This window comes from Marmota marmota, unplaced genomic scaffold, assembly GCF_001458135.2.
Source record: "Marmota marmota marmota unplaced genomic scaffold, marMar, whole genome shotgun sequence".
Classification (NCBI taxonomy): Eukaryota; Metazoa; Chordata; class Mammalia; order Rodentia; family Sciuridae; genus Marmota; species Marmota marmota.
The window spans coordinates 14,229,785-14,252,938 of NW_026000174.1; the positions used below are offsets into that span (position 1 = coordinate 14,229,785).

Genomic DNA, 23,154 nt, shown 5'->3' on the forward strand with positions numbered 1-23,154 from the left:
AATTTTTTTTTTTTTTTTTTTTTTTTGAGACAAGATCTCATTAAATTTTCTAGGCTAACTCAATCCTCCTGCCTCAGCCTCCTAAGAAACTGGGATCACAGGCATGTGCCAGTATGTCTGGAATTCATACTACATTTTTTTTTTTTAAAGATGGACACAATATCTTTATTTATTTTTATGTGGTGCTGAGGATCAAACCCAGTGCCTCACATGTACGAGGCAAGTGCTCTACTGAGCTATAACCCCAGCCAACCCCTCATACAACATTTTTAAAAAGGCTGCCCAGGGGCTGGGGTTATGGCTCAGCGGTAGAGCGCTCACCTCACATGTGCAAGGCCCTGGGTTCAATCCTCAGCACCACATAAAATTAAATAAATAAAATAAAGTTAAAAAAAATAAAATAAAAAGGCTGCCCAGAGGACTTTTTAGATAATTTGTCTACCAAGTAGTATTCTAAGAGCTGGTTGGCTTCTTTTCCTGGGACTGAGCTACAGATGTTATAGCACTAAATTCTAGGGTCTCACAGCCATCCCTAGTTCTAGTTCTAAGTATGAGTTGAGGACACTCAGAACTCTTCCACATCTCTCCTTAAGATCATTTGTATAGGCTGAAGCTTAGCCATACTTACCCTAATAGCCTAGCTACTCTGCGTTAGAAACTGGTCACTGAAGGCAGTTCAAACCAAGGGCCCACCCACCTAAGACACTCACTGGTCTGACTCAAATGCTACAGTCCCACTCTGTCCGGGTCTGGTAAATCACTAAGCTTGAGGATAGTACCAATTAACAAACATGAGACCAGAGATCAACTTAAGTACAGTGGTCCTACATATTTTCAATGGGCCATTCTTCCTTTCATGACCCAATCCAAGGTTTCTGAAACCTTGTATAAGATTCTAAAAGTGTATCCAAATCCTTTACTCTGAGTTCTCCATTGGAAGCCTGCCAGATCTTCATGCTACCATCAGAACTAGAAGACACACCAAGGCCGCCGCCACTGGAAATGTCCAGGCATGTTATCTGTTCAAAAGACAAAATAATTTATAATACAAATAATGAAATGCTCTTATTTCCTTGAAACATGTTATAAATCTCCTTTTTTCATAGTCTTCCAAATCTTCTTCAAGACTATGCTTCCCAACAGCAAGGACCTGAGTTTGATATGAAGGCTGTTTTCATCACCAACCTCCCCACAAGGCTGAAATAAATATCCTTTACTTCCTGTAATCATCTCTAGTGTTCTACTATAACTAAAAGGTTTTCCCTATAAAGTTTCCATCTTTCATGATTTATTTTTTTAGGATATTTCTCCTAATTCTTAGGAACCCACTTATACAAAAGATAATCTTCCAACATACACCAGAAGGATTCAAGCAAAGATACTTCTATCAAGGTATAAATGGAGATATACATCCTATGTTCATAACACAAATGAAGAAAATGGAAACACCTGTATGTTTGGTAATGTAAGACTAGAAAAATAAATTATAACAAAGTCACACAATGTAATACTATGCAGCTCCTACAAGAACACTAGGAAAGATGATTGAGAATAATGTACATATTAAGTAATAAAAAGCAAGTTATAAACTTGCCTACATAAGAGTTTCCCAAAGACTGAGAGAATAAAGTAAAATAATAATATGTAAAGTTCAACATGGAGCTAACTCATAGAAAGCAATAAATAAATATTAGTTATCATTGCTATTATTATTATTATCAATAAAGGCTATAAAAGTTCACAACAATTATCTTTTAGAATATAAAAACAGGAGTAATTTTTTACTTTCTATTTCCTAATTTTATCACTATAAATATTTATTTGCTTTGCAACAAGAGTAAAAAGTAACTTATTTGATTTTGCAGTACTAGGGATTGAACCCTGGGCTCATGCAATGGTAGGTAAACCACTCAATGGATGTCAGCCATTTCTTATTTGGTTTTTGAGACAGGGTATCACCAAATTGCCCAGCCTGGCCTCAAACCTGCAAATCTCCTGCCTTAGTCTCCCAAGTAGTTGGGATTATGTTATATGCCACTGCACCCAACAAAAAATAGCTTTAAAAAAAAATGTACCACACAGTAAAAAGGAGACTTATCCACCACTTTTTCACTTCTGCTTTAAAAAAGCTAAAAAAAAAAAGTAGAAAGGGCTTTATTACAAAAAACATCTGAAAATTATTCCTCAATGAGGTATATTTAGAATATTGAGAAAATGTTCCTGTCTAGTAGACAAGGTAATGAAATATGAGAAGTGCCAAATTATGCAAGCATCGGTTAGTATATCATTATCCAAAAGCTGATAAGTGACTCTGCTAAAATATATTTTAAAAAATTTCAGACAATCTCTAAGATTACCAGTGAGCCTGTCTGTATACATACTCCGGACCCTCACACCAGTTTTGCCACACATCATACTTCATCAGCTGTATCATTTTACAATGTAGAGCAAATGAATGACTCATTAATTATGAATATCTTTACAGCACTAGAAAAGCAGATAAAGTAAAAGAATTAGCATGCTATTACACTTTTTATTTATCAAAATACTTACACTCTTTGTATGAATTCTGGAAAAAGTAGTATATGGTGCCAAAAACTTAGAAGATGTATTTTCCTTTGGACATGAAATATGAATGCTTTTCTAAACAAAGAGGAAAAGATGAAATCTGTCAGTGAAGCTACTCCCAAGTAATTAAAGCCTCTCAAAGAAAACATTAAGACCACAGGAAATTCTCATTCTAATTCTTGCCCAGCCCACAAAACTAGAACCCTCCCTTGGTTTAGAAGTCCTTTCACTGCAGAGTGCTGCACTGCAATTTAGAATCACTGAGATGCCATTTTGTTTTTATGTAAATGGTCCCCTAGAGAACAGACTAACAATATGATACAACTGAAAAGCAAGAGAGCATTAATTTTTAGAAGAAAATCAAATCTCAATATTCTCAATTAGCAATGGGACAAGGAACAGGATAAGCAGGAGAGTACATAAAGAGATGTGAGGAAATTTAGCACCTGCCCCCAAGTCTAGGGTCTAAACAAGTCTAAAAGTGAACTTGCTACCTATAAGAACTTTTTTTTTCCACTTATTTATTTTTATGTGGTGCTGAGGATCGAACCCAGGGTCCCACACATGTGAGGCGAGTGCTCTACCACTGAACCACAACCCCAGCCCCTACTACCTATAAGAACTTTAAGAAAAACCTGTTAGATTACTGACATTTATAGTTACTAGAGAAATTGGTAAAGTAAATTATGGTATATCCATAAATGTGCAGGGATGGGTCAGAACTGCAGTGCCCATTCCCACCTAACACTTAAAACTGACAACCTGATCATAGATTGGCCATCATCACGTAGTTGTTTTATGATGCCCCATGTGTTTTGACTAGTCATGTTCATGTCTTTCGGCTGGTAGTGTAGTAGGAAAGTATGCCTACAACCAGATGTTAAATTCAGGTGATATGAGACTTGCTAATGGTCATTTATAATAATTTTCCCAAGTATGTTGGCATTTCAAGGTAGCTGACTGATAAAGGCAGTACACTAATAAAAGGCTTGGTCAACTTTTTGTCAAGGATTCTTGCAATATGACATCCTTTAATCAAAGAATACTCTAACCAACAGAATACGACTTAATTGTATATCTCTTATGAGGAGCTAACTCACTAAAGAGCCCCTAATCTGTTATATCTTCTGCCACAGTACTTCAGATTTTCTGGAAATTCTGGAGGGCAATGAACATGCCTTCAATAATCAAGATTTTCTGAACCTTTTTATATCCAACAGGCACAGATCCTCACATTACATTAGAAAGAACAGCTTCAAAATCATATTTTCATTACTGAAAATCAATTATGTTCTCATTACAGGCCATCTACTCCTTTTAAATGACAATTAGAATATCTACACAAACAGCACTTTCTTAGCCAGCATATCCATGCCTGGCTGCCTACAGTCTTTTCACTAAATTAGTTTCTGCTTCTAACTGCATGACAAAGCCCATATAGCTGCAAGACAGCTGACCTGGATTCAGAACTACCTCCTACACCAGAAACTGATGTGTCAGCTAAACTCTTGGCTAAATAGTCATACCAGCATGGATGCAAGGAGTTCCAAAAGGTTAATGTTCAGACCTTTGTAAAAACTGGGTTTGCTCTCAGAAGACTTCATTCTTGGTTTTTTTTTTTTTTAATATTTATTTTTTAGTTTTTTTTAAGTGGACACAATATCTTTATTTTACACTTATGTGATGATGAGAATGGAACTCAGTGCCTCAAGCATGCTAGGCGAGCACTCTACCACTGAGCCACAACCCCAGCCCAGAAGACTTCATTTCTTTGGGGAAAATTACATGAAAAATTTCAAGAATCAGTGATTTTCTCCTGCTTATCAACCTTACAAATCAACCATTAATCCATAAACAGACTATGGAAGAAGATAAATACTGAGCTATCTTCCAATGTCAGCAGTAGACAATCATGCTGTTAATGAAAAAAAAAATTTAAAGGAAAGCTGCAGGAGATATCAAAACAAACAAATCCAAGGAGGGAAAAGTGAGTATGCCACACTAGAATGAAATTCAAAGTCAATTTTTTTTATATTCCAGAGTTAGGCATTTAAGCATAACGACAGGTATACTATTTAACAAAACACTGTAGCAACATCAAATAGCAAAGTGACTCATGGCAGTTAGGAAACAAATTAATGTTCAACCATAAGCACTTACTGTCTGAACCCACCCAGCAGGTTCACAGCAGAAATTAGCAATGATGTTTGAAGAGATTAGGATTGTATCCAGGCCTAAGTATGAAGGGAAGAAATATAAATCAAGTATTTCCAATAAAAAACTTAAAGAGTCTAAACTGAAATGTGCTACAAGTATAAAATATGCATAGAATTTTGAAAACTTAAGAAAAAAAGGTATATAAAAATCAGTATCCAGGCTGTGGATGGATACTGGCAAAACATCTGAGAATACCAGAGACTTGCAAGGTGGTGTTGAAGTTGGAATCAATAAAACTGGGTTTCAATTCCAGCATACAGTTTGACTTTGATTAATAGGGATTAATTAATTAACCTGAGTATAACACTTATCTGAAAAAAATGGAAATTTAAAATGCCAAGCCCACAGGATTATTATGATAAAAATAACTTTTTTTTTTTTTGCAATATTCTACAGTTTTATCATTTGTATCCTAACTCTCCATTAACCATTCTATGAGGTACAGTATTATCTTTGTGATCTAGATGAAAAAATTGAGACTCAGGTAACTTTTATTTGTCCAAAATCACAAACCTAATAAGTATCAGAGTTAACTAAGACTTAAACTCAGATCTTCTGACACTTTCTACAACCATAGCTGCTTATGAAAATATGTAACATGAAGCCTATAACCCAGCACACAAAGGGTAATGAATGCACATTTGGTAAAAATCTTATGTAAATAACAAAGTATTCTCTATTCTTGTCAGTATACTCAAATATCTTAAAACCAAAAAATAAAATTAAAATATACACAAAAAAATAAAAGGAAATAAAAAATAAATAAAAGACTGGTTCACCCTTTGGGAATCATCTCACCAGAGCACACTGATTATAGTCATTAGAATGAGTATGAAAAAGTAGATCATGAGTTCTGTAATACTTTAGCCATCTATTTACCTCAAAAACAAATGAGAAAAACTCTTAAATACTATTAATATACTATTAATGTACACTTTTCACCAAGACCTAGCCAGATATAGTTCGTGAAGCTATACTATCCAATATGGTAGATTCTAGGCACATTCGGGCTATTCAACACTTGAAATACGGCCAGTGCAAATGAATAACTAAGTTTTAAATTTTATTTAACTTGAAGTTTAATTTAAAAATTAAAGCTGGGCATGGTAGTGCATACCTGTAATCCCAGTGACACAGGAGGCTAAGGCAGAAGAACTGTGAGTTCAAAGCCAGCCTCAGCAACTTTGTGAGGCTCTAAGAAACTTAGAGACCTTGTCTCAAAATAAAAAATAAAAAGGGGTGGGGATGTGGCTTGGTGGTTAAGCACCCCTTGGTTCAATCCCCAATACCAAAAACAAAAAATAAATAATAAACAAATTAAATACAAGGCCAGTGAGGTTCTAAGCTACTTAGCAAGACCCTGTCTCAAAATAAAATATAAAAAGGCCTGAGTATTTAGCTCAGTGATATAGTACTAAAAAAGAAAACTTTTAGGTATGTTTGCAACAATATGAATTTTTTTTTGCAGTACTGCAGACTGAACCCTAGTGGGTGCTCTACCACTGAGTTATATCCCCAGTCCACCCTTTAAAATATTTTTCACTTCTGAGGCAGTCTCTCTAAATTTTCAAGACTGGCCTTGAACTTGTGATCCTCCTGCCTCAGCCTCCAAAGCAGTCAGGAGTACAGGCATATGTACCCATATAAAATCAGGGAGGATTTTTGTGCTAAGGACTGAACCAAGGGCCCCACAAACACTGAGGACATACTCTACCACTGAGCTACACTCTCTAACCCCTACGAATCTATGCTTTCAATTGTAAATTTTATTTTATTTTTGGGAGTGGGGATTGAACCCAGGGGTGCTTTACTACTGACTTATATCCTCAATACTTTTTATTTTTAAGACAGAATCTTGCTACATCACCCAGGATTGTCTCCAACTTGTGATCCTCTTGCCTTAGCAACCTGACTTACTGGGATGTAACTAAATGCACTACCCCACCAGCTCAACTGTAAATCTTATGAAATATAAATACAGATCAAGTCATTCCTAATAAAAAAAAAAGTTTGAATTGAGGATGGGAAAGGCAGCGGAGCACAACAGACACTAGTATGGCAATATGTAAATCAATGGATGTGTAACTGATGTGATTCTGCAATCTGTGTATGGGGTGAAGGTGGGAGTTCATAACCCACTTGAATCAAAGTGTGGAATATGATATGTCAAGAAATTTGTAATGTTTTGAACAACCAACAATAAAAAATTAAAAAAAAAAAAAAAAGAGATGTGCTATAAATGTAAAATAGAAAATTGTGAAAATTTTAAAAAGTAATATAAAATATCTTATTAGTAAATATGTATATTATTTAAAAATTAAAACAATATTTTAGACATATTGGGTTAAGTAAGGTAGATTATTAAAATTAAGCTCACCTATTTCTTTTACCTTTCTAATGTGGCTACAAGAAAATTCAAAATTGTATATGTAGTTTGTTATTATCACAGCTGGTGCAAGGTAAATAAGAAGAAATACATTTCCATTTTAAAGTAAATATAATTAAAGACAAGAAGAAAACTCATGACATTCAAAGGAGCAAACAGTATGATTATTATACAAATAAAATAGAGATGACACATATATAAAGATAACAGTGTAAATATCTGAAGTAGATATAGAGGTATGGCCATACTTCTGAATAGTATGCCATCTAGAAGACATAAAAACTTACCTTATTTATTTCATTTACAATAAATCCTTCTGAGGCTGTAACCTCTGGGATACCATCTAGGCCAATTCCTTGAGAAGTTAGGCTGCCATACAAAGATGGTTTCCCTACACGGGAAAAAAAAATTAAAAGTTTGTCTTAAAAAATTATAAGAACTTATTATTTTTCTCCTTACACACCCAATTCAAGCATCTGTATAGATGGAACCTATAATGAAATTGGCCCATGAAAGGAAAACAGATACCTGTGTTGAAATTCAGGTGAGGTAGAAAGAGTAAACCTAATTTGGGAGTGAATATGCTAAAAGATTTAAAAGTTAGGAATGGAGATTTAGAGATATAACATTTATAGAAAAAGCTGCTGAAGTGATCTCAACCTGCTTTTATGGCTATGAAATGGAATTCTTCCAGGATGAAAGGTGAAGATCATCATATATATGTGTATTTGCCAACAGTATATACACTATATAACACATCATAAATAATTAAACTTCAGTATTCTAGAAAATATGCCTAAATAGAATTTTTGTAGTCATATGAACTGAATGAAATACTGTCCTAAATATAAACATATGCAGACACTAGAATGAAGCTAAACACTTTGTCCGTTCTTTTGACTTTTATATTCAAATCAAAGCCCATATAACAATTACATGTCTAACTTCCTGGCTAGAGTTAGACATGTAATTCAATCTCTTTCTTTTTCTTCAAAGATATTGGTTATTCAGTTAATCCTTCTTTCCTTTACCTCCAAACTACATTTTATTTATTATTATTTAGGTACTGAGGATTGAACCAGAACCACTTTACCCCTGAACTACATCCCCAGTCTTTATATTTTATTTATAGACAGGATCTAACTAAGTTGTTTAGGGCCTTGCCAAGTTACTGAGGCTGGCCTCAAACATGCCATCCTCTTAACTCAATCTGGGATTACAGGCATGTGCCACCACATCTAGCTTCAAACTGTATTTTAAAAATTGCTCTTTCTTCAATTATTTTCCATCTTTAAAAAACAAAACAAAAAAAAAGCTCTGGACTATGAGATTTTTAGCTTCATCCATACAGCACCAATTTCCTCAAGAAAGATTCTATGTTTAAAATATTTTCTCAGCTTGATGCAGTGGCACATGCCTGTAATCCCAACTATTTAGGAAGCTAAGGAAGTGGATCAAAAGTTCAAGGTCAGCCTCATCAATTTATCGAGGCCTTGAGGGTTGGGAATATGGCTTAATGGTAGAGTGCTCCTAAGTTCAATACACAGTACCACCAAAAAAATTAGATAAAAAAACTGTAGAATATATCACATAAAGGCTAATGGGCTAATTAAAATGCACCAGCACAGGTGCAGTGGTACCTGTAATCTCAGCTACTTTGGAGGCTGAGGCAGAAGGATCAAAAGTTGGAGATCAATGTGGGCAACTTAGTGAGACCCTGCATACAAAAGAAAAAGTGCTACACACACAGCTCAGTGATAGAGCACCACTGAGTTTAACCACCAGTATGGCAAAAAAAAAAAAAAAGGTTGGAGAAGTAGCGTGGTGGTAGCCTACCTGCCTAGTGTATGAGAGGCCCTGATTTCAATCCCCAATATCTCATTCATATATGCTCTCTCTTTCTCCCTCTCTCTCCCACACACAAAAGCATTAATAATATCTCCATAAACATCTGTGGCTTACAAATGGAAAACACAATCTGAAGCCCTTCTAGAATAGAGGAGTGGGAATTATTTCAGTAAAATACAAACTACTCAAGCATGTTTGTAAACTATAAGCATTGTGCCAGAAGGGTGGGCCAGCAGAAAATAGGCAGCTTTGTACTAGGGGTAGTAAATCTTTTTTTCAAAGGAGAACAAATAGATTTATAGACATTACCTGGAGGGTGACAGCTCAACCAGGCCTCCCCTTCATCTTTCCTATGAAGAGAGACAAAAGCCTAATTAGGCTCAAAGTTGAAAAGAATGACACTTGGGAGAAAGGTCATATAACCTTCAGTTTGTTCATTGTACCTAAACATGATCTAGTCTAATCTCCCATCCAGGCATACATTATTTTAAGACAGTCAAATTTTATTGTTAAAGAAATATTTGTGGATTAAGTATTTAATGAATAGATATCACTAGTTAAATCGATTCTCAAATACTTTGATCAACAGGGAGCTTGCTTTGAAAAAAATCAAGATTATTTATATTTAGGCATTTATTGAGATAACTATAAAACAAGAGTTAGACATTTTGCATATAGCATAATTATTCCTTACAAAAACCAAACAAGATACCTTTTATTATCCCCATATTAAATGCAAAAACTTGAGGGTCTGGGATAAGTGACTTGCCCCAAACCCCTAGCTATGAAGTAAGAATTGAAATCTGGAACTGGTTCACAATATGTGTTCTTTCTAAAACCTCATGCTGACTTTTTACATGTTTTAGAATGCATGACTCCAAATCCTCTAAATCCTGATCTCTTAGGTAAGATGGAAAGGACCTAGACCTTTAACTCAGAAAGCTCCAGGTTGACAGCAGCCTTCTATCACATGAGCAGCTGCCTTTGATTCTGATCCTGAATTGTTTCATAGGTACCTTGTGGCACTTAATGGTACTGTTATTCATTTATAACATCATATTTTGCACACTAATAAGTAATGTGTATTTTGGTTAGTCCCACCTACCAAAGTATAAATTTCTTAAGTGCAGGAGGCTGTGTTTCATCCATCTTCACCATTGTTTCAATAGTGATAACAGTTACTAATCAATTAGTAACAGCAACTGTCATTTATGGCATTGCTGTATTCATCCTGATACCTAGAGAAATAATTGGCACAGTATATGATCAACAAATATACATTAAATGAATGAATGAATGATTTACTGCGTAGTTCCAATTAAATGTCACCTTCTTGAAGGGCAGGAACTATCACTTAAATTTAGAATACACATCTGAGCTCCACTGAGCTTTAGGACAGGGCCTGGACTTGGCATGGTTTTCTGAACAGAACTGTGCAATACATCTAATAGGGCGCTGGGGGCGCACGAAAATAGAGTCCATAAAACACAAAAGTGGTAGTGAGTACTGGAACTTTTACAAATAACTGATGACCAAGAAATATTTTCAAAATGACTACTTGGCCAAATGTCTTCCTGTCTCCCAGTTTGTCCACTCATTGATACTATTTCTTAGGCAGGGATCACACAGTGCGTACGTATTCCCTTGGCCTCAGGACAACTGCAAAGAATGAAAAGCAATAACCATGCGGGTTTGGGACTTTTTTTCTGGACCTTGTGGCCTCCAGCTTCCTCAACAATTGAAGGTTAACCTCTGTGGATATCCAGGTCAGGCATGGCTCTCCTTGACGTTAAGGCAACATCCGTTACCCGCCTCCTCTGACCCTGATCTGGGCCTGGATTCACCTGAGGGCTTGGGCCCAGTCGCTCTGAATCCTCAAAGGCGCCGCCATCTTGACCCCGCCTCCATTAGCCCGCCTCTTCCGCCCCTTCCCGGAAGTGGAGCCCCCAAACAGGCGGTAGGAACGGAGGGCGGGAAATACACGGAGAAACCACCAATGAAAATGCATTATCTTGCCCTTCCGTCGGCGTGCTGCCGTGAGGGGCTGGTTCTTGTGGAGAGACGCTGAGGATCTCTAACTGCCTGAAGAACCTGCGCCGTCGCTCCATTTGGGTCCTCTCCTCCCACCTTTTCCGTGAGCACGACACCCCTAGTCCTTGCGCCGGGAGGCACTGCGGACAGAACGCGGGTGCACTCGGCTGCCGTACACGCTGGGGTCCTCTCCTTAAAGTGGCAGAGGAACTTAAGGTGACCTAACCTGGATTGCTCTGCTTTCCGATCCTTTCTGTACCTTCCTAGTTCAAGCCAACTTCCACTGTTCAGTTGCCAGCTATCTCACCTGCCCTGCATTCTGAGCAGGGGTCGCCCTCATTTTACTCCACAGGAGACTGAAATCAGATGATGGAGGGGGGGATCTTAAGATAGCGTTTACAAAGCCTATTGTAGCCCAAAGCATTTTTCATTCATTATGTTAATACTTAAATTCTGCGAGTTAAGCATTATTAATGAGTAATGAAAATTATTACACGGTAAGGCGTGGTACTGGGATTTGAATTTGGATCTCTTTGTTTAGAATCCAAGGTACTTTCCTTTCCACCGTTCTTGATTTCATTGATTTGCTCTTGGCCTTTGAAGAGCTCACAATGTCATAGGAAGCGGAAACATATACAGTAATAGGAACTCTTATATATTTAAACTTTTGTTCGAGTCAGTCTCCTTACAAACATTATCATCTGTTTTTCAAAAGAGGTTTCTAAGTGACTTGCACAAGAGCATCCAATGAAACAGTGACAACGCAAGGTTTCCAATCCATGTCTATTTCAAAGCCATTTCCTTTCTTCCCTTAAATTATACTGCCTTCAAAGCAAGTGAATTTTGTGTAGAGATTAAATTCCTCTTGTGATTTCCCCATTGTTCTTAGGATAAAAGTCCTAACTCCTTAATATGGCCTGCAAAGCCTTTCTATGATGAGATGCTTAGTCATTTTACCAGTTTTCATTTCTGGTCTTGTTCTCATCTCCAGCCAGGTTTTTTTCTTTGTGTGTTTTGTGGTGCTAGGGATCAAATCCTGGGGCCTCACACATATGAGCTGCACCCTCAGGCCCATCACTGAACTTTTGGTTCCTCTTATATGTTAAATTCTGTCTCTATCTTCCACTGGCCAGAAATATTCTTCCCATCTCTAGCCAACTCCCACTTATCCTTTAAGTCTCATTTTTTTAAATCACTTCCTCCAGGAAGTCTTCTGTGCCTGTTCTTGCCCTGTATCTGGATTAAGTACCCCTCCACTGTGTTCCCAATCCTAGCTATCTATACATATGTTGAAACTGTCTGCTTACTTGTCTACATTGTAAACAGGAACTATATCTTTTTTGGATACTCTAGCATAGTGACTGATACATGGTAGGTACGCAATAATCGTCTTCTGGGACTAAGAATGTAGCCCAGTTGTAAGAGCATTTGCTTAGCATGTTTGAAGTTCTGGATTCCATCTTCAGCAGCACCAAAAAAAAAAAAAAAAAATTATCTGTTGAATGAATGAGACACAAGAGAGGCATTAAGAAATTCTAACGGGGCTGGGGATGAGGCTCAAGCGGTAGCCGCGCTGCCTGGCATGCGTGCGGCCCGGATTCGATCCTCAGCACCACATACAAACAAAGATGTTGTGCCTGCCGATAACTAAAAAAAAAAATAAATATTAAAAAATTCTTTCTTTACTCTCTGTCTCTCACTTTCTCTTTAAAAAAAAAAAAGAAAAAAAAAGAAATTCTAACGCTCTTTTACAGCTAGCTCATCATGACAAAATTTGTGAAAGGGTAATCATTTCTCTTCAAATGTTTCTTAAGTTCTTTGCTTCTTTCTTTCTTTCTTTCTTTTTTTTTTTTTTTTGGTACTGGAAAGTGCACTCAGGGGTACTTAACCACTGAGCCACATCCCCAGGTCTTTTTATTTTTTATTTGGAGACAGGGCTTGTCAAATTGCTTAGGACCTAAGTTGCTGAAGCTGGCTTTGAACTTGCAATATCCTGTCTTAGCCTCCTAGCCACTGGGATTACAGGTTTGCACCATTGCACCCAGCTCTGCTACTTTCTTTTGACTGCTGTGAAGCAGATGATCTTGGGGACATATTCTGGGCAAACATACCTCACATTTGGGCATAGCTGACAAAGCATTTTCACTTACTCTATAGACCGAACTCTTGCCCTGGCGTCTGAATGTTTTATTACATTCAAAGTGAACTCTTTCCATTCCTCCCATGTCAAAACCTACCCGTATTTGGGTATCATCCCAAGTGTTAAACTTATTCTTCCTCAGGCATAGAATAAAGCCAAAGGAGACAACAATAACTAACCGTTAGTTCTTTTCAGGTAGGTCAGAGATGGCTTCTCCAAAAAGATGACATTTCACTTAATTCATATTCCATCAGCAGAATTTATTGAGCTTATTGAATGCTGTTTAAAGCACTCTCAAATATATAATGTTGTTCAATACGAACCATTTTCTAGGCCTGTTTTTTCTGCCAGGCCTACTGCTGGGGACACCAAAGTAAATCAGGCTCAATATCTCTCCTCAAAGAGCTTAGTCTTCGGGCTGGGGTTGTGGCTCAGAGGTAGACGCTCGCCTACCATGGGTGAGGCACTGGGTTCAATCCTTAACACCACATAAAATAAATAAAAAACATTGTGTTGACCTATAACTGAAAAATAAATATTTTAAAAAAGAGCTTAGTCTTCTAGGGGAGATAAATACATAAGCAAGCTCTAATAGTGCAGTTTAGTTGGTGCTATTTATGACACAGGGACCTTATTATAATCATAATTACTTATAATACTCTTACCTTGTCTCTGTTGATGTTCTAGACTTCAAGATGTCAACCTCAGTCCCTCAAGGCCATAACTGGGCCCGACAGGTGAAGAAGGAGGATGAAGAAGTAGATCCTCTGGACCAGCTCATCTCCCGCTCTGGCTGTGCTGCCTCCCACTTTGCAGTACAGGAGTGCATGGCCCAGCACCAGGACTGGCGGCAGTGCCAGCCACAGGTGCAGGCCTTCAGGGATTGCATGAGTGAACAGCAGGCAAAGCGGCGGGAGGAGCTACAGAGAAGAAAAGAGCAAGTTAGCACCCACCGCTGAGACCCCAAACCACCTGTCCCCAGAGGATGGTCCTGCAGAAACCAGCACATAGATCATGGTGGGAGTATGGGCCAGGAGGTGTCAAACTTGGAGATGGTCTTTTGGACTAGGATTGAGAGCCAGACACCATAAATTTGGATATGACTAGCATACTGAGCTGCCATGTTTAATGGTCAGATCTCACACATTCTCACCCTTCTTGTTCCACCAATATTTGCCATGTATAACAAGAAGTGGGGTAAAGGAAGCTCCCTTACCCCACCTCTTGCGTCAGTGTGCCAAATACTAAGATGATTATAGGGATGTTTTAATTTTAGAAGTAAATTCACAAACTGAAGTTAAATTGGTTACATAATCAGGTCTTCAATTTTTCAGTCATGGGTTCAATTATATCAAGTATTTCTAAGGCACTGTGTTGGAATGTGATCTCTGCCTTCATGTTTCTTAGGGTCTAGTTTGAGAGATGGAAATAAAACAACACTGGACCAACTAATTTAGCTTCCAGCAGTGATGTGAGTGCCTCTGTCTTTTTATCACCTACTCTGAGTGTTTTATTCTGTTTAATAAAGGAAGAAAGCCAACATGGAAACTTACTCAAAAAATATTGAGTACCTGTTACATGCCAGACTCTGTTGATTAACAGATGCAGAATTTTCCCCCAACTCAACCAATACAGAAAGCTGGCCTAACATTTTAAAAGTATGTTTAATATTAAAATACAGATTTTCAGTTTTTGAAAAATGGAGATGCTATGAACACAGAGCTTATATTTCTACTTGACAACAAATTGCTGGAGCTGAATAATACTGCCTCTTTTCAGGGGCTTGTGTTCTATTATAGAAGTTGCCATCACTTCTCATTCTTCTTCAGTGAGACCACCCGCTATTCCTGAATAGCCCCTTGAGACATTTGGGAGTGAGAAGAAGGTTAGGGGAGTGGCTCTAGCCACAGAAGCTAGAATGCTTTCATCATTATTAATAACAAATACTTTTTGAGCACCTACATTTAAAAAACCCAAACCTGAAGTATAGTAAGCCCTAAAATTTGAACCTTTGTGTTGGTATTTTTAGGAAAGAAGGAAAGAAAGAGAAGAGGACATGAGGAGTTAAAGAAACAGTAGAATCTTATTTAAGGCCAAAGGGGATGATCAGGTGAATATATAAACGTGTTTCTTTGGGTCTGTGTGTACTCAATGCTGTGGATCATCAGAGGGAGGAAGCAGTGTGCTCTAGAGCTGTCACCAAGAATCTCAAAGAAGAGGAGGAAGTTAGTCAAGTTGAGCCTTTAATGATAGCTGGAGCCAGGCAAGGTGGTGCAGTTCTATGGCAAGTTTGAGGCTAGCCTCAGCAAATCAGCTAGGTTCTCAGCAACTTGGTAAAACCCTGTTTCAGAATAAAAAAGGAATGGGGGTATAGTCTGGTAAAGCACCCCTGGGTTCAATCCCCAATACCAAAAACAAAACAAAAAAACATATAGCTGGGTGTGGTGGCACACACCTAGTAATCCCAGAAGGCTGAGGCAGAAGAATCAAATGTCTGAGGCCAGGGGAGGGGAGGGGGGGATAGTAGAGGATAGGAAAGGCAGCAGAATACAACAGACACTAGTATGGCAATATGTAAATCAATGGATGTGTAACTGATGTGATTCTGCAATCTGTATACGGGGTAAAAATGGGAGTTCATAACCCACTTGAATCAAAGTGTGAAATATGATATATCAAGAACTATGTAATGTTTTGAACAACCAACAATAAAAATTAAAAAAAAAAAAATGTCTGAGGCCAGCGTGGACAACTTAGTGAGACTTTGCCTCTAAATTAAAAAAAAATTGGGGATGTAGCCATGTAGTAAGAGCACTCCAAGTTCAATCCCCAGTAACAAAAAATAAATAAATAAAAATTGTTACCATTTATTGAGTGATTATAACTAATATTTATTGAACATTTAATTTAGGCAATCCAGTTCCAGAGTCTGTGCTGTCAATCCCTTTACACAATTTACTAGTTGTGTGACTGGACACTTTTTTTTTTTTTAGTATTGGGGATAAAACTCTTCAGTGGGCATATACCACATAGCTACATCATCAGCCTTTTTATTTTTTATTTTGAGAAAGGGTCTGAGTTGCTGAGGCTGGCCTTGAATTTGCAATCCTCCTGCCACAGTCTCCTGAGTTACTGAGATTATAGGCAAATACACCACCCCTAACTGGAAAAGTTACTTAACATCTCAAAATCTTTTTTCTTGTGTGTGTATGTGTGTATTGTATGCTTTCCTCACAAGCCTCAAAACATTAGTTTGGACCTTCCTCATAGAATTGTTGAAAGAATTAATATTGGTGGTGAGCTTAGAAACAGTGTCTGGCACCCCATTCTTGTGTGCTAGTGACTGTCCTGAGGTAGGCTGTCTAATTTAATCCTTAGAACATAGCATTCATTCCTTTTTACAGAGGAGAAAATAAAGGTAAGACCTAAGAATTGTGTTCCAGGCGTATGTTGCTCTAAAGTCCATACTGGTCTCTGTGCTCTGTGCAATGTGGTCTGAGTTTCTCCCTATATAATCTACACTTACCTCTGGCAGCTTTGGGTAACTCCTGGGAAGAGGTGCAGTGCCAGCAATGAATGGAGAGACCTCTTGGCTGGTTGTCTCTTGACTAGACCTAGGGCAGACTGATGGCTAAGCTCTTCCCTGCAAGGTCTTTGGCCAAGGACTTGGCTTCATACTCAGTACATAGGTGCACTGCAATGTGCTTTACTAGATGAGTAAGAAGATACTTCTGTCTCTCCCTCAGGTGAAGTTGACAGACTAAATCCTTGGGCTGCTGACTTCAGAAATCCAAAAAGAACTGGAGCGAGTCCAGATTGAAACCTTACACTTTCTCCCTGTAGAAAATGCATGGCCTCCTTTCTCTGCAAGACTTAAAGGAGTGGAGGAAGTGGAAAGGATTCTTCCCTTCCTTACAGCTATTTTTTAAAGAATATTCATTCTTCAGAGCCTGGGCATTTTGCCTGAATGGTGAGCTGATTCCCTAAAGTGAGTGGAAATGTCTGAGAATAAATGATTCCAGGGGGAGTGTAAAGCTAAATGAATCATTCCAGATTCTGCAGGTCAATCAGACAATTGGAGATGAAAACATCAAGAAGAAATCAAAGTACAGATGAAACAAGCCCAAAACACATTGGTCACTTTGTGCCTGTGGTATCTTTCCGGCTGGTCTAGTTCTAGACATGCCCATTGTCTACTCGGACAGTTTTCCTTCCTTAATTACACTCTGTGTCCTAGAAACAGAGGAGATAGAGGTCTCAGCATTGCTACAGTGTCCAAATACTCAAAATACCAAGATTTTTATTTCTTTCTCAGTGACTAAAACATACCCTTTTAGAATCCACAGCTGGCCATTTCTCAAGCTTCTACGGCAGAAGAACAGACATCCTCATCCAAAGGGAAAGGACTAAAACATGTAGCTGAGGAATCTGCTGGCCTTAACTAAGAAAACCACCCATTTGACCCAGGCATTCTATCCTTGAAAGTTATTGATCTACATAAAAATCCACTTCTAAAAATCCATTATATGCAATAAACCAGGAATTGAGTAACCTGGAACAATCCTTGATTCTGCCACTGGCTGAATGGTTGACTTTAGACAAGTCTGTTTCCCTCCCTGGGCCAGTTAACTCATGAGTAAAATGAAGACAAAAATGGATTATCCCAAAAGTTCCATATTGATAGAGCCAATCCTCGAACCTAGTTATTCTGACTTCTAATCCACTGACCCCCCGCCCCGCCTATCCCTTGTATTTTCATGGTTCTACTAGGACTTTTTATTTTATTATTTATTATTATTATTATTATTATTATTATTATTATTATTATTGCTTGTTTACTCACAGGTACCTACACAAAGCAAGAAGCACTGTTGTAGATCTAATTTATTTTCAGTGCTGGGTTTCAAACCCAGGGCTTCATGTATAGCAGGCAGACACTATCACTAAACCACATCCCCAGCCCCCTACTAGGAATTTTTTAATTGGGGCATTCAAAACTAAAAGTATGCTGAAGGAATAAACTACTGACACATGCAACAAAGTGTATAAATAAAGATAAGACACAAGTGAGTATATATTGTACAAGATTAATTGTTTTAATAGACATGGTAATATAAATGAGATTAATGGTTGCTTCTAGGGGAGAATGACTGAAAGAATATGAGGGAACTTTCTGGGGTAATTGACAGAATGGTGGATTTCATGGGTAAATGCATTTTCAAAACAGATCAGTTTCAAAACTGATCAAATACACAATTAAGGTCTGTGTTTCACTATGTGTAAAGTAGATCTCAAAGAATCTCTTAGAATATATATACTGAAGTTGTTTAGAAGGGAAGAAATATCACATTTACCAAGCACTTGGCCAGCCTGTTACAGATCTCTATCACAAACTCTAAAAAGGGATTACCCATTTTATAGGTCAAAAAACTGAGGTTCAGTGATGTTAATTCACCAGAAAAAAAAATTCACAGAAGACCTTAAAACTAATAAGTGTAGAAGCCCAGGCACAACCCAAGTTTGTCTGCCTCTTATAATAGATTGTCTCAAGGAGGGAGGGAAAGGTATTTTCAGCTTGGAACCTGGAGACTTGTGTTCCTTTTGATTTCACAGCCATGTGATCCTAAGAAAGTTCAAATCCCCCTGGGCCTCACTCTAGAGAGTCAAATGAAGCTTGTAATTGTTTTATAACCCTGAGGTTATAGCAATCAGACTATCTCCTGTCCTTTACCAGGATGGAGCATTAAGAGCAATTTCCATTTCTTAGAGTAGAGTCATTATGAGCAACAAAAGCCCTTTGACTCCAGTGAGAAGATAAATCATCAACTAGGTTAGTGACACAAGAGCTGGAGTGACAGAATCCAGCTGCCTCTTATTTAAGATAAACCTAACTTATTCTGCAACAAATGTGATGGGAAGGAATGGAGTGGGACATTAGATCTGAATCCTGCTGCTACTCTGCCATGGAGATGGCCTATGACCTGGGACAAAGCACTGCTTTTTCTGGGCCTCTAACCTGCATTTGCTTCAGTATCTTGTCCATTTTATGAAACTCTGAGTCCTGTTTCTACATATTATAACAAGGAAAATTGGGCAGCTGGAATCTAATGTGTTTCTCAGATTCCTAAACGGAACCCATGTGGCATTGCCTATGTGCTATGGGGAAATATGTATGTATATATACATTTTCTCTTCATTATCACTATATATATCCCCCAGCTTCACACTCATCCATTAGTTGCTGCTCTTTTATCTTCTGTAATTGAGATTTAGCAATAGGGAATAATTTTATAAATTTATTTTTTGCTTATTTACTCAGACACCTACACAGAGCAGGAAGCTTTTTTAATGTGTTTATGGTGATAGGGTTCGAACCCAGGGCTTTATGCATATCAGGGAGACACTCTACCACTGAACCACACCCTTATCCCAGAAATAGGGAATTCTAAAATCAAAGTATCAGTCTTCACTGGAAAATTCTGTCCACACTCCAATTGGGGTTCAATTGGAAGTCCTGGGACTTCCATTTGAATTCAGAGAAGCATTTTAATATAAGGGCATCTGCTCTTTTGACAGCCTTCCCTTAATGTTCACCTTGGGAAGAAATCTGAGTTTCCTCTTGTTGCCTGTGGAGACCAAGCAAAAAAACCAAAATAATTTCAGGACTGAAGCTATGAGTTTCAGAAATGTACATGCAATGTTGAGAATGTGTTAAGCTTCTACAGACATCTGGTTAGGGATACCCCAGAGAAGGCTAGAAATAGAGGGTAAAGAGGTTTTGGCTTCTTACTAGCTGTTTTACCCTTGGAAGTCATTTCACCTCTTCAAACTTTAACTTCTCAACTGTAAAACTGGGATAATACCAACCTCAAAGATACTTTGTACAAAGTATGCAGCAAAAAAGGAGAATGAATGAGACAGAGACACAAGGATCCATGTTTGTTATGGTTTAGGTATGAAGTTTCCCTCAAAAGCTCATGTAAGACAATGTAAGGAGGTCTAAGATGAAATTACTGGGTTATAAGAGTCTCAGCTCAATCAGTGCGCTAATCCCTGATAGGTATTAACTGAGAGGTGACTGTAGGTAGATAGGGTGTGGCTGGAGGAGGTGGCTCGTTGGGGGCATGCCTTTGAGATATATATTTTATCCCTGGTGAGTAGAGTCTTTTCTGTCTCTGTATACTACAGTCATGTCTCTAGCTGTTTTCCTCTGCTACACTGTTCTGCCATGATATTCTGCCTCACCTTGAGCTCCAAGGAATGGAGCCAGCTTTCTATGGACTGAGACCTCTGAAACCATAACTTTTCCTTCTCTAATATGTTTGTCAGGTCTTTTTGGTCACAGCAGCCAAAAGGCTGACTAAAGCACACTCACATATACTTATACCCAGGCATATACATACACGCCCTGAAAGACTGGTAAGAAGATTAAATGTGTATTTAGCACAAGGTCCAGCTCAATAAATGATAGCTATTCTGCATCGAAGTATAAATGCACAAAGGCTCAGAAGAGACAGAACATTAAAGATCACCTAGACTACTAGTTCTCAAAGAGGTTTCCTGGACCAGCAGCAACATCATCACCTGGGGACTCATATGAGATGCAGATTCTAGACTCTCACTCCATATCTATGAAGTCAAGCAATCTGTGCTTTAGAAACCCCCTCCCAGAGGTCCTGATGTGCTAAGAGCCAAGTATATGATGCATGGCATTTTTGGTCGAAAGGTGACGCCAGCTAGCAATTGAGATGATATGATTATGTTAAGATTTGCATTCATATGGATATTGGACTCCTGCTGTTCACCTAGGCCGGCTACGGGACTCCTGGAGAGTTCCCATTGGTTGGGGAAGTACAGTAGGAGGGAGTTCCGGGGGAGGAGCTCTCTCTGCGGTCCGGGAGGAGGCCGCGTGGGTGAAAAAAATCTGCCCGGGCGGTACCGGACATTGGCGGCAGTTTCAAAAAATAAACTTTGTTCCTGCTTGAGTGGCTCGTGATTTTGTGCCCAGCCAGACTGCGGCACTGATGTATGCTAAAGTTTGAGAATCAATCATTTAGACAAGGGTTTGACAAACTGTTTCTACAAAGGACCAGAAAGTGTTTTAGCTTTATGGACTCCATTCCAATTACTCTGTCATTGTAGCAGCCATAGATAATATTAAGTGAATGAGCATGGCCCTCCTCCAATAGACCTTTATTTACAAAAAAATAGAATGGGAATTTGAAACTAGGTAAGAGGTTGTGTTTGTACAACATGGTGAATGTACTAAATGCCTCTGTAAAATGGCTAATTCTGTGGTATGTGAAGTTTACCTCAATAAATTATTTTATAAAACACAAGGAGTGCCAGGCACGGTGGTGCATGCCTATAATCCCAGTGTCTCCAAAGGCTAAGTCAGGAGTATCGTGAATTGGAAGCCAGCCTCAGCAATGGCGAGGTACTTAGCAACTCAGTGAGACCCTGTCTCTAAATGAAATACAAAATAAGGCTGGGGATATGGCTCAGTGAGTGAGTGTCCCCAAGTTCAATCCCTGGTACCAAAAAAAAAAAAAAAAAAAAGGAGTGAGTAGGATTTGGTTCATGGACAGTAGATTGCTGACCCTTGATCGAGATCAACTTTCAAAGCTTTGCATAATCTCATTCCAGGCACACTTATCAGTTATGTAACCTTTACTTGAATACTTATGTCAAGTCACTCACTAACCCACAAAGCAATTTATTTTGTGTGAACAGACCTCAGTTCCATATGGAGAATTTTTCTATATACAAAGCCAAAATCTCCCTTCCCATGACTTATACCCATAGAGCATGCCCTAAAAAATGTAATGATTTAGATATGGCTTAAATGTGTCTCCCAAGGGTTCATGCGCTGGAATCGTGGTCTTCAGTGTGTGATTTTGAGAGGTGATGGGCCCTTGAAGAGGTGATGCCTAGTAGAAGGTGCTTAGGTCACTGAGGGCTTTGCCCTGGGAAGGGATTAATGTAGTTCTCTTAGGACCCTTTGAAAGTGGGTTGTTATAAAAAGCACAAGACTAGCCCCTCTCTGGTTGCCTGTCTTGCCATGTGGTTTCTCCCTTTCTTATGTGCTCTTGAATGATGCCTTTTGCCATGTTGTGACAAAGCAAAGGGGGCTCTCACCAGAGCTGAGCTTATGCTGGTGCCATGCTCTTGAACCTTCAGAACTTGAGCTAAACAAACCTATTTTTTAAAAAATCCCTGCCTCAGGTATTTCATTATAGCAATAGAAAACAGACTAATACAGAGAATATCCTCATGCTATCATCCCTACTTCACTACGGACTGCATGATAGATTGCTTTAAAGGATTCGTTCACTCTAAGAACATATAGAAGGGATACATGCATCTATGCTAAAGCATCATCAGGCAAAGAGAAAATAGAATCTCTTAGTTAAAAATATGCCACAGGATAGTAGGTTGACATTTCTCCTCTCACCCCCACCCCTCACATACACACACCAGCAACAGCAGTATCATGTTTTTATTAGAGGATTCCCTGTGTTATCACAAAGATATGTGGTAACAGCTGGCAAGTGCAGCCATGCTACAGAGGAGAGGAAGAACTCTTCCATGTGAGAACGGGTACTTATGAAATCTAAGGGTCTGGGTCTCCTGCTTAACCCTGACCATCTGGAAACTCTTCTCTTTGGCACTCAATATCACCAGTGCTGGGGCATGAAACAGTTGCAATAACTAGTTCAACTTGGCCAACAGTTCTTCCAGTTCTGGCCGAGCTTTGAACCTTCCCTTGAAGTCTTCTTCAGTGTGCTATGGAGTAGAAAAGAAAATAGGTAGTAAGTACTATGGAGTTTTTAGTTATTTTTACATGCGCAACATCCAAAAAGAGTCATCAGCTTTTTGTAATGTTTTGAACAACCAATTAAAAAAAAAAAAAAAAAAAAAAATAGCACCACCAAAAAAAAAAAAAAAATAGAGATCTCAAATG

The 23,154-nt window shown here is 38.4% G+C and overlaps 3 protein-coding genes across 9 annotated transcripts in view; 1 reads left to right on the forward strand and 2 right to left on the reverse strand.

The window, feature by feature from the left end:
• Nucleotides 1-10,969, reverse strand: part of Paaf1 (proteasomal ATPase associated factor 1) — a 29,270-nt gene extending 18,301 nt beyond the window's left edge. Inside the window, exons 1-6 of one of the 6 annotated variants that reach the window (XM_048788078.1) lie at nucleotides 10,864-10,968; nucleotides 9,329-9,369; nucleotides 7,459-7,562; nucleotides 4,729-4,802; nucleotides 2,554-2,643; nucleotides 921-1,019 (exon numbers count right to left, since the gene is read on the reverse strand). In XM_048788078.1, the coding sequence (XP_048644035.1) occupies nucleotides 921-956 (36 nt within the window). In that variant the 5' untranslated portion in view covers nucleotides 957-1,019; nucleotides 2,554-2,643; nucleotides 4,729-4,802; ... (1 more) ...; nucleotides 9,329-9,369; nucleotides 10,864-10,968. Of the gene's footprint in view, nucleotides 1-920; nucleotides 1,020-2,553; nucleotides 2,644-4,728; nucleotides 4,875-4,959; nucleotides 5,057-7,458; nucleotides 7,563-9,328; nucleotides 9,370-10,124; nucleotides 10,258-10,731 lie in introns of those variants that run through there. The other 5 variants (XM_015477437.2, XM_015477439.2, XM_015477436.2 and 2 more) reach the window with 5 other exon arrangements.
• Nucleotides 10,970-13,880: 2,911 nt separating this feature from the next.
• On the forward strand, nucleotides 13,881-14,642 carry LOC107135532 (cytochrome c oxidase assembly factor 4 homolog, mitochondrial). The gene has a single exon (XM_015477443.2). The coding sequence runs from the start codon at nucleotides 13,886-13,888 to the stop codon at nucleotides 14,147-14,149; it is 264 nt and encodes an 87-aa protein (XP_015332929.1). The 5' UTR covers nucleotides 13,881-13,885; the 3' UTR covers nucleotides 14,150-14,642.
• Nucleotides 14,643-22,671: 8,029 nt separating this feature from the next.
• Mrpl48 (mitochondrial ribosomal protein L48) overlaps nucleotides 22,672-23,154 on the reverse strand; it is a 55,122-nt gene continuing 54,639 nt past the window's right edge. For both annotated transcript variants that reach the window (XM_015477442.2, XM_048788080.1), the window contains one exon: nucleotides 22,672-22,976. In XM_015477442.2, coding sequence (XP_015332928.1) covers nucleotides 22,902-22,976 — 75 coding nt within the window. In that variant the 3' untranslated portion in view covers nucleotides 22,672-22,901. The remainder of the gene's footprint in view (nucleotides 22,977-23,154) is intronic.

Bases quoted from the DNA above. Each gene is read 5' to 3' on its own strand.
- LOC107135532 (XM_015477443.2), top strand. From the start codon at position 13,886: ATGTCAACCTCAGTCCCTCAAGGCCATAACTGGGCCCGACAGGTGAAG.